Consider the following 11,894-nt stretch of genomic DNA (forward strand, 5'->3'; position numbering starts at 1 on the left):
TATTCCATATTTTAAATTAAAATCATTTTTTGGATTAATTTTGATATTTTTCATGAATTAAATGTTTTTGACTTATTTTTTAATTATTTTAAAATACTTATGACTTTCCAAAAATTATTAATTTTTTGTCTAAGGTCCTTTGACTTTGTTTAACCTAGGACAAATCCCTTGGCCATTTATTTGGTATTTTGAAGGGATTTGAGGTTTTGTCCATATTAAAATGTATTTTAATTTCCTTTTAATTTGATTTTTAATTGATTAAATGTTTAAAAATTATATTGAGTCATTCTTATGGTCTTATGATGTTTGACTTTCTATTTGGGCCTTGGTCATGGTTGATTTGACTTTTGTTTGCTCAATACCATTGGATTTAGGGGATTGATGAAATGTACATTTCATCTCCCAAAATGAATGAATGGTATTAATCAGATGAAATTTCTCTCATGATCAATTTGTATTTCTATTTCCCCTTCCCTATTCATTTTCATCCTACTCTTTCCCAATCCTTCATTTGACCAATGATTTCTCTAATGTCTAAATGCTAGTTGGTTCATCAATGACCTTGTGTCAGATGAATCAACACAAGTCTGACTGAGATAGGTCCTTCCCACTTCTTTCAGTGTGTGATATGTTTTAGGAGTTTGGTTCTTTGTACCAAATATCTAACATGCATTAACACCCATATTTTATTGCCCGACCTCAGATAGTTGTGACTTCTACATAAGTCAAATTACGATTGCTTAACATAGAGATGAATTTTACCCTAAAGGCATAGCATTCTCGTAAGTGAGATTGTAAGTCTCCCATTCTTTATGGCATTGTGTGGGAACTTGACCTTTTTTCCATTCATGAGAGTTAGTGGCATACTTGTTGATTTATCCAAGTTGGAGCCCTTCTCATGGATGATGTCTTGGTTTAAGGATTCATACTTGTGAATGAATGATTGAGTGTTCTCCAAAGAATGACTTAATCAGTTAAAACTCATCACTAACATTTGACTAATGATTGACTCACTTCTTAATTAACTTTGCTTTACTTTTTAGTTACTTACTTTATACAATTTAATTTTTAGTACCTTTATCATTCATTGCCATTTACATTTCATGCAACTTGTTTATGTGTCATGTCCTTTTGGCTTTGCTCATTTGAGCCATATCTTGTGATTGTATATATTGTTTGTTTGTTTTGATTTTGTTTATGGTCTTAGGACCTTAAAACATCTAATAACAACAAAAACCCTAAAAAACATCTTGGTGGACTGTTGGGATTTGATCTGAACTTTTGGACTTAGAATTAGGCAACATTCCCATTGCTAAAGGACTTGGCCAATGCCAACATTTAAGACTGAGTATCTTTGCTTGTGCCTTCATCTGATGCAAGACCTAGGATGCCCTCTATTCATCTGCTACTCTGTCTCTGTGCTTATTATTATATTGTTATTTTTGCCTATGTCTGATGATTGTTCTGAGTTGATCAAGGAACATTTCATCTGCTACATTGGAAGATATTGAAGACTACTAGCTATTGGAATTCTTGCTTGGATATTATGGCTATCTTTATTTGATGCCTTGGTCTTCATATGATGCTTGGATATTTCTTCTTGCTTGATTGCTTGTCAAAGTCCAAAAGAAAATGGGTTTCTATATGACATTCTTGTCTGTTGGATTACATCCCATTAGTCAGATCTTTTCAACTCTTAACTTTTAATTTTTGCCTAGGGTAGTCTCTTCATCTCCTCCTACTTCTTAAATTTCAAAATCTCTCCCTCTTTTCAAAAACTTTCTTTGCTTATGATTTCAAACTTAGACATGTTTTAATGATTAGAAACTTTGGCCTTATACCATTGAATTTTCAAACTTTTTCTTAAATAAAACTTGTAAATAAACTTAACCATATTGACTTAAATTTCAAAAGACAAAAATAACTAACAACCACATTCAAATATTTGGCCTTTGGTGCCCTTTCACTTAAACTTTTGTTAAAATCAATTCATCAACTTCTTTGAAATTTTTACCACGAACTACGGGGTTTTGATCCTTCATTTTTTATGTTGGTACGTAGGCATAAGACCGAAGGTCTTGTCAAACACAAAAATATAATCAATGAATTCTTTTCTCATCCCCTCACTCTATATTTTATCAAACATCATTTATACCAAAAAACATATGCACACAAAAAGGGCTCCCAAGGAGTACCTAGGACACTTTGGGTGCTAACACCTTCCCTTTGTGTAACCAACCCCCTTACCTGTAATCTCTGGTATTTTATTAGTTTTGATTTGAAAACTTCTTATATTCGGGGTTTGTTCGTAGTTTTCCCTTTTCCTTTGGAAACAATAAAAGCGTGGTGATGACTCTGGTTTTACTGACGTCAAGTTTATCCATAGCTTGATGGTCACGAATTTACCACTACATCTATCATAAGTGAAATCACCGTTTATGGGCACATGGTCTAGTTTCAAATATTCGAGTCTCGAAAGTTGGCCAGCTACCATATTTTCCGTCCCCTTTTTATAACAGATTTCCAAATCGAATTCCTATAGCAGAAGGATCCAACAAAGCAATCTAGGGTTCACATCCTTTTAGCTCATAAGATATTGAATGGAAGTGTGATCAGTGTATATAATATGTGTTACCCTCAATGCCTCAATCTTAGCCTTGTTAACCTCAATTCCCCTTTCCGATACTATGTGTCCTAGAACCATACCTTTTGTAACCATGAAGTGGCATTTCTCCCAGTTTAGCACGAGATTGGCTTGTACGCATCTTTCCAAAATTATGTCTAAGTTATCAAGGTAGTTTTTAAAACTAGATCCGCATATTGAGAAGTCATCCATGAAAACTTCCATGATCTTGTCAAGGAAATCTGCGAATTTAGCAACATGCACCATTTGAAAGTTGCAGGAGCATTGCATAGTCCGAATGTCATTCATCGATAGGCAAATATTCCATAAGGACATGTAAAGGTTGTTTTCTCTTGGTCATCCGGGTGGATACAAATTTGGAAATTTTTGAAATATCCATCTAAATAATAAAAATAAGAGTGTCGAGTTAAATGCTTGAGCATCTGATCAATGACTGGAAGGGGAAAATGGTCTTTCCTAGTTTCTTTGTTAAGTTTTCGATAGTCTATGCACATGCGCCATCCATTTTCTATACGCTTCGCAACAGATTCTCCTTTTTCATTTTGTACAACTGTGACACCTCCTTTCTTTGGTACCACATGTACAGGGCTAACCCACTTACTATCAGAGATTTGGTAAACTATACCAGCATCAAGCAATTTAAGCACTTCCCTCTTAACCACATCACTCATTATAGGGTTTATCCTTCTTTGGTATTCTCTGGAGGGTTTAGATTCTTCCTCGAACATTATCCGGTGCATACATACCGACGGACTTATCCCCGTTAAGTTAGAGATATGATAACCTATGGTTGTAGGGTATTTTCGTAAGACATCCAAGAGTTGATTAGTTTCGTCCCTTTTAGATTCACACTTACTATAACTGGATGATTTAGTTCCTTATCAAGAAACTCATATCTCAGATTCTTAGGTAATTCCTTAAGCTCTATTGACGGTTTCTTATGATCGGGCATATGGTCTAGGTGAGTGCTAGGCATTCGTAAAGACTGTCATCCATATACAGTGTCATTGATTTAAATCCATCGTCTTCCATTATGGGTGTCGAGGGAAGTTTTATTGTTTCGGTAGGTGATTCCTTATCCAACTCTCTTATGCACTCATCAACAATGTGGATGGCACAACACGAGGCATCAATGGCAGTTGCTTTTAGAAACTTGGATATTATAAACTCGACTTTCTCGTCACCTACTTCGAAAGTCATTTTTACTCTTTTGACATCTATTATGGCTCCAACAGTTGATAAGAAAGGTCTACCTATAAGAATAAGGATATCTTCGTCTTCTTTGATGTCCATTACAAAAACGTCGATTGAGATGTAAAGTTGACCAATCCAATCTGGAATATCTTCTAACATACTGATCGGGTACTTAACTGATCGATCAACCAGTTGAAGGGGCATCCTAGTTAGTTGAATATCTCTCAGGTTTAGTCTATTGCAGACAGCTAAAGGCATCATACTTACACTTGCGCATAAATCCAGTAGTGCTTTGTCAATAACATGTCTTCCTAGAACACATGGTATCGAAAACCTTTCGAGATCTTTCTCCTTCTTGGCTACTTTGTTCTCAGCAATTGCGTTGCACTCTAAAGGTTTGGGATCGTCAAGATTGCTCTTGTTTGTTAAGATGTCTTTCAGGAATTTAGCGTATGATGGTATTTGGGTAATAACCTTAGTGAAAGGTATTTCGACATGAAGTTTCTCAAATACCTTCACGAACTTCTTATATTGGGTATATTGTTTAGTTTGTTTAAGTATTTGCCGATAAGGAACCAGGGGTTTATAAGGAGGGAGTAGTACATAGACTTGACTACCATTCACTTCTTTTTTATCTTTAACTTCTTCTTCTCTTGGTTTCACTGGTTCTACTAGTTTTTCTACTGCTTGTTTTTCCGATGTAGTCACAACGTTTCCTTCCTGTGGCTTTGGCTTGTTGTTTAACCTAGGATCTACATGCTCATCATATGTAGTTCCGCTTCATAGTGAAATAGCATTAGCATGACCTTTAGGGTTAGTTTGAGGTTGTCCATAAAATGATCCTCCTGGTGTAGTCGAAGCAGCTTGTTGCTGTGCTACTTGAGAGATTTGGGTTTCCAACATTTTATTATGAGTTACCATAAAATCGACTTTGTTACCTAGTTGTGTAATCAGTCCATTAATAATGTTTTGATTCATGAATTCTTTATTCCGTTGAGTCTGAGCTGAAATGAAATGAGTAACTTGTATAGGTTAAGTCGGCCTTTGGCCTTGGAAACCAGGTGATCTTTGAGGTGCATTATGTAAGACCCTAATTTTGACCCTAAGATCCCTCATGCCATCTCATCATTTACATTGGCTTTGGGATCACACCTTGGCATCCTCCTCACCCCCATTCATTAGGTTTGCATTAGGAGAGATCACCAAGCATTTTTGATTGTATCATACTTTATCTTTCTTCGTTTAACTAACCAAATACCAAAAATATGTCTAGTGTAGTATTATTTCTTTTGTAGGTAGTGTGTGCATCCACTTGTGCCTCACACTACGCCAAAAACTGGAATAGACAGCGCACCTTAGAGGGCGCTTTCTTAAAGAAGCGCACTCTAAAGTGAAGAGAAAAATAAGGAGGAATAGACAGCGCATTTTAGAGGGCGCTTTTGTAACAAAGCGCCCTCTAAAGTGAAGCAAAAAAATAATGAGGAAATGGAGGGACACCAATAGAGGGCGCGTTTATGAAAGCGCCCTCTAAGGGTACCCTTAGAGGGCGCTTTTGAAAAAGCGCTCTCTAAGTCCATGTACATTTCCAGTTTATAAAGCGCTTTTGGAAAGCCTTAGAGAGCGCTTTTAGAAGCGCCCTCTTAGGCCCCCTTTAGAGGGCGCTTTTTTTACACAAGCGCCCTCTAAGGTCCCCTTTATTAAACATTAAAATTATAACATATATACTGCATGTCTCTTTATTTTCCCTCTCTATATGCTATTTCGTTTACGTAACTGGGTTTTCTCTCTACTACGATTACTCTCTACTGCGATTACTCTCGTCCTCCGTTCGTTCTCCCTCCCTCACCGTCGTCGTCGCCGTCGCCTTTTTCTGTTGCTGCCTTCACGTTCACTGAGTTATCTGCGTCCACCGTCGCTGTTCACTTTCTTCTCCATCGTTACCGTCACCTTGAAGGTATTTCTCTTCTCCATCGTTACCGTTCACTTTCTTCAGGTGTTTGATTAGGGCATTTTCTAAACTGAGTTTTACATTTTGTGCATTATGTTGATTAATGTTGTTTAGGGCAAACGAGCACTATATGGTGTTCATGAGCACCTTGTTGTAAGGTTTTTTATTTCTGATTAAAAACTGATGTCATTTGGAGTGTGTTTGAGCTTGTGCTTGGAAGTTTGATGATTATGGATGCAAGTTTGTTCATGTTCCAAACACCATAAGTTTGCATTGGTCTTTTGTATGCAGTAGGTGTGTGTGAGTTTGTATTCAATAATGATGAAAAAAAAGAGAGTTTAGATTGTTGTAACATGAGAGAAATGGAAGGTATATGAATGTGTTTTTTGTGTAGCTTCACGAATATGGTCATTGTCTTACTTGGGTCTTATTGAATCATTTCTATATTACAGATAAAATGGCTAACCAAGACGATACCCATCACGCGAGTGGATCACGTAACAATGTTGAAAAAGAAATCAAACGAGGATTGATTGTTATGAAGTCAATCATTCGTGCAAGAGACAAGGGTGAAAAATTCGAAGTACATTGGAGTGCTGAAGACCAACTAATTGAGCCTAACGGTTCAATGTTGGCAAGTTACATTGGTTCCCTTGTTCGACAACATATTCCGATTACATGTGATAATTGGAGAAGTCCGGAATTGAAGGTTGGCAAAGAAAAAATATGGTCCGAGATACAGGTACTTACCATATATTATTATATGTTTTTTTTGTTGACTATTTGTTGACCATATATTGTTATAATATTACTTATAATAACACACTCCATTTGTATGTTTTTTAGAGATCCTTTCACATCGATGAAAGCCGGCAAAAATATTGTATTCAATTGGCTGGAAAAAGACTCCGAGGATTTCGATCCTTTTTGTCCAACAAATTTCTCAAGGATGAGGAAGGAAACTTTGTTGAAGCAGAACGGCCAATGAAGTATGCGGAGATTATTTCAGCCGAAGAATGGGATAACTTTGTCGCCAAACGAAGAAACGAAAAATTCCATGTAATGTCTATTAATTATGGTATTATACAATTGTTAAGTTACTTGGTTCTAATATGCCTTAAACTTTTTTATCCAGGAAGTAAGCGACAAAAATCGTAAAAGGGCATCAAAACCCGCGTATCTGTACAAAAAATGGCGTACGGGATATGCACGGTTACAACAAAGAATTGTGAGTATATTCAAATGCTATGAGCTTATACATTGTCACAATATGTTATAATTGATGATCTTATAATCTGATTCAATTTGTAGCTAGCCGAGGAGAAAAGTGACGCAACATCTCTTCCGGAGCACGTATTGTGGAAGGCTGCTCGGGTTGGGAAGGATGGGGCTGTCGTTGAAGCGGTTCAAAATGTTTATGACGAATGTGTAAGTATATGTAACATTATTTCTTTAATTATATCGAAAATTTTGTTAGACATATAATTCATTTTTAATCTCCTCTAATAATATTTCAGGAGACTTTATCCTAAACCTTACCTTCAACCGAGGTCCAGGATTGCAGGAGCGTACTTAGTCGAGTACTAAATGTTCCTGAGTATTCCGGTCGTGTGAGGGGTAAGGGTTTTGGTGTGACTCCGTCGTCATTTTATAAAAAACCAAAAACAAAAAATCCTACCAACAAAGAGGTGATGGAGACCTTGGCGGAGTTAAGGGCACAAGTACTCGAACTGCAAAAGGAGAATGCAAGGTATAGAGAGGAAATGTGCGGTTCTGAGGCAAAAGATACTAGTGACCGAGCTAGTATCAATTGTCAACCGAAATTTCCCGAGGTAATTATATATGTTATTATGAAATTAAAATAGCACTTTTTTACTTGACACATATACACGTTAACAATAACATTTATTATTGGTTTAGGGCATTACACCTTGTCAGCTGTATCTATCGTCACCAACTTATCGCATAGTTGGCAAGGGAAAAATGCACAACACTTCGGGTGAATTACTTCACCATAATCCCCTCCCGGTGGGATATATGAAAGTTTCGGTTGACCTTGTATTAGATACCGACGCGCTTCTACCATTACCTGACGTTGTTTCAGAGACAACGTTGATGCGAGATGCAGTCGGATCCTTTGTTGGATGGCCGTCAGATCTAATTTTCCCAGATGCCGAGGTATATATGTTCTAAATGATTATGAATATTTAGTATTCACATTTCAATTCAGCTACAATTATGATATTTAATCAATCCTTATTACATGGTAATGTTAGACTCCTACAAGACCCACACATAAAGCTGGTAAAGGGATTTCAAGACGCATCGAGTCGGTTGCATCTCAAAAAGAGGTACAAATATATATACCCATTGAATTATATACGCAACGATTATGTTGCATCACAAAAAGTCATGATTTAATTTATATGAATTTTTAGGTTCTCGGTCGAAAGTTGAAAAAAGATGGTAACGATATTCCAACGACGTCCGGGACAAAATCTCAAATTATGATGCGTCTTGAGAAAATGGTGGAAGAGTCCGATATTATGCACGGCGCCATCCGTAGTGTAGATTTTGATGAAGGTGTTTTCGGAATTGCTCATTCCGAAATAATTGCAAAGGAGGACATGCAACAACTTTTTGAACACGAAGAATTGGGCATCGCTGTCATTCATACATACATATGGTACTCCGATCAATCTATTATTTACTTAGTTGAACAATTTATTTACACATTTCAATGAGTAGTCTAATATTTATTATGTTTCTATTTAAGGTATATGTATGTAACATTGATGCGGGGAACTGAATTGTGTAACCGATTCAATTTTATTGCTGCTTCCCGTATCAACACAACGTTTATACCGAAAAATCCAACATCCGTAAAGAATGAACTAGTCGATAGATTCATGGCGGCCGACGATAATACTACACCCAGTTTATATTTTTTACCGTTTAATTCTGGCAACGGGTTAGATTTTCTTTCTAATAATTTCATTCTAATCTATGTATATCTTTTACGTAGAAAATTTGCATGCATCTAAATTTTTGTTTTATTTTACAGTGGTCACTGGGTGTTGGTTGCTATGGATCTTTCGAGACTAATGGTGTATTATCTCGATTCGTTATCGGGTGATTGGAGTAAATATCCGAGTATGAAGAAGACGGTTGACGCGTAAGTGAAATTCCCCTAAATATTCGTGTGTATTTGTATATTTAATTATGTCTGTCAGATTGATCTCAATATACGTTTTTATTTTGTTAGGGCAATACTAAAATTTAGATCGAAAAAGAATTACCGTAATAGGAAGGACATTACCTGGGTCAGAGTTCAGGTATATATTAAGTATCTTATTTTTGCTTATAATAGTGTTTGTTTTTTTGCTTATAATAGTGTTTGTAAGAAATTAACTATATATATATATATTGTTTGTTTTTCTGTGTAGTGTCCTCAGCAAAACAATTCGGTCGATTGCGGATTTTTTGTATTGAGATTTATGAGAGATATCATTGCGTTGAATCGTATAGACATCCCAAAAATGGTATGGAATAATAACTTAGGGTTTATTTTAATATTATCGGATATTTCATCTAATTTGTTACTAAATCATGAATATGTTTTATTCTCTTAATTGTAGTACTTTGAGGAATACAAATCTTACTCAAGAGCTCATTTGGATGAAATGAAGGATAAATTGTGTCAATTCATTGTTGATCAAAGAATCATATAGCTAGGTTGTATATTGTTGTACATATATGTATGGAATGTTGTTGTTGTATGCTGTTGTTGTATATATGTTGTATATTGTTGTTGTACTTTTACTAAATCATGAATATGTTGTTGTATATTGTTGATCAAAGAATCATATATTAATGTTGTATATATGGAGGATTAATGTTGTATATAAATGGATTCATGTTGTATATATCAATGGATTAATGGTGTATAACATTGGATTAAAGGATGAAATCAATATGAATTTTACACTTTTGCAGCATGCGAACAGGTTACCAATTAAATATCCACTGTTTTTCAAACAAATTTTTTTAAAATAACTAAAACTTTAGAGGGCGTTTTATGTAGGAAGCGCCCTTTAAACACTTTACATTGACAACTTTAGAGGGCGCTTTGTCCAGAAAGCGCCCTCTAAACACTTTACATTGACAACTTTAGAGGGCGCTTTTTCCAGAAAGCGCCCTCTAAGGTGTCCCTTTATGGACCACTCCAGAGGGCGTTTTTTTTCTGAAAGCGCACTATAATGTGGCCCTTAAAGGGCCACTTTAGACAGCGCTTTCTCCAGGAAAACAAAGCGCTGTCTTTACCTATGCCAGCGCCACTTTAGAGGGCGCTTAAAAGCGCTGTTATAGGCCAAAATAAGCGCCCTCTTTTCCCTTATTTGGCGTAGTGTCATCAAGCTCACATATAGGGTTTGAGATCTTCGGTGCAAGGGATCAAGTTAGGAAATTTCTAAATTGATTTAAAGCATCATATATGGATCCCCATGTTCTCTATTTGTCATTTTTATCAAGAATTCATCAAGAGTTTGAAGCTTGTTTGTCATGGAAGCCCTAATTCATCTAGGTATCTTGTGTGCCTTACTTAACAAGTTTCTTCAACAAATTGGTCAAAAATATCATGTTATACTCCATTTTACTTCATCATAAACATATATGATCCTCCATGGGCCTCTAATAGCAAAGGAACTTCAAGTTTGCAAGTTGGTTCAAAGAGGTTGACTAGAAAAGTCAATTGGGCAAATCTAGGGTTCCCTAGACTCTATCTCCTACAATATTTATGATATGAAACTTATTCCAAGAGAAGAGTTACTATTTATTACATTCTAAACAACTATCATGTTGTCATCCAGAGCTAATTTTGCTTGGAAAGTCATTTTTTATGGTGAAAGATTATAGGTCATTTTGTCTGTGCCTTAGATAGAAGGTCACTTCCAAGGACCATACCTTGCTCAATTTTTATGATATGAAGATCATCCAAGTCTCATGATCTATTTCAATGTGTCTTGTACAAGTTTTCTTCTTTTATAAAGGTCAAATTCCACTTTCCAGGATATGTACTAAGAGGAAACATTATAGGTCATCTTGGGCCATCACCATTGAACAAGCAATTTTCCTCAACTTCTAAAATCCATAACTACATCATGATAGATCCAAATGATGTAACATTTGTGACCAAATTGAACATAATTGAAGTATTTACAACTTTGAATAATGAACCAAAGTCATTTGAAGCTCATAGCAAAAGTTATTCAAGGTGGAAAAAGGCGTCATTTGACTTTTAACTTAGAAAATTTTCAAGTATGTTTGATTTCTCCAACTTCCACACCAAAATTCATCATTATCCAAGCTCTAAGTTGAAAAATTTCCAACATCAAAGTTGTTCCCCTTCATGCTAGCTTTCAAAAGAGTTCAAGATCATGTCATTTGGATTAAACTTGAGGGACTCGCGCATGGTTCCTTTGCATGTCCCTATTTGGCAATTTTTGAACTCAATTTTAAAACAAAATTGCATGGCTTCATGAAGTGATTTCAACATCAATTGTGCACAAAATTTGACCTGTTGCAATCATCATTTGGGCCTAAATACATGCCCATGCACCCATGCACATCACTTGCTATTTTTGGATTCAAATTGGAATGGTTTGGAAATCACTTTGCAATGCCTATACAATGAGCTCATTGGCCTCAGATTATGGAGGAGCCTTGCCCAAGCTTTGATTATCAATCCCAAACCTCCATTGAAAGAATACCTTGAAGGTTTCATATGAAATCGAGTTTTAGTTCAAATTCTGTTTGAGAGCTAAAACTCCTAGGATTCAAAGCCATTTGTGTTCTAATCATTTCCCGCAAGCAAGAGGAAGCAAGGACAATTCAATTTGCGTCGATATCTAGCTCATAATTCACTACCCGAAGGTGAAATTTCTCAAACTTACAGTCTTCAATTCTCCCTCATATCTCCATAATTTTTATTTGATTTATGGTTGGCTGAAGTACTACCAATGTAGGCAATAAGATCGAGTTGCTTTGAGGTCGAATCGAAGCAAACCAGTTTGCATACCTCATTTTTCAATTCCACATATCTTTCTATAT

At 35.9% G+C, this 11,894-nt stretch overlaps 1 protein-coding gene across 1 annotated transcript; it reads right to left on the reverse strand.

The window, feature by feature from the left end:
• Positions 1–3,601: 3,601 nt before the first annotated feature.
• Positions 3,602–4,741, reverse strand: LOC127137387 (uncharacterized). The gene is made up of 2 exons (XM_051063854.1): positions 4,645–4,741; positions 3,602–4,590 (listed from the first exon to the last, which is right to left on the reverse strand). Exons 1-2 carry the CDS (start codon positions 4,739–4,741, stop codon positions 3,602–3,604), a joined length of 1,086 nt encoding a protein of 361 aa, XP_050919811.1.
• Positions 4,742–11,894: the final 7,153 nt, after the last annotated feature.

The sequence above is a fragment of the Lathyrus oleraceus genome, chromosome 4 (genome assembly GCF_024323335.1).
Source record: "Lathyrus oleraceus cultivar Zhongwan6 chromosome 4, CAAS_Psat_ZW6_1.0, whole genome shotgun sequence".
NCBI classification, from domain to species: Eukaryota; Viridiplantae; Streptophyta; class Magnoliopsida; order Fabales; family Fabaceae; genus Lathyrus; species Lathyrus oleraceus.

What these genes read in the sequence shown, in the direction of transcription:
- LOC127137387 (XM_051063854.1), bottom strand. Translation starts at nt 4,741, where the DNA reads ATGTTGGAAACCCAAATCTCTCAAGTAGCACAGCAACAAGCTGCTTCG. An exon ending in ACCTCAAACTAACCCTAAAG is followed by an intron (nt 4,591 to 4,644) that starts GTCATGCTAATG and finishes ATGAGCATGTAG; the next exon opens with ATCCTAGGTTAAACAACAAG.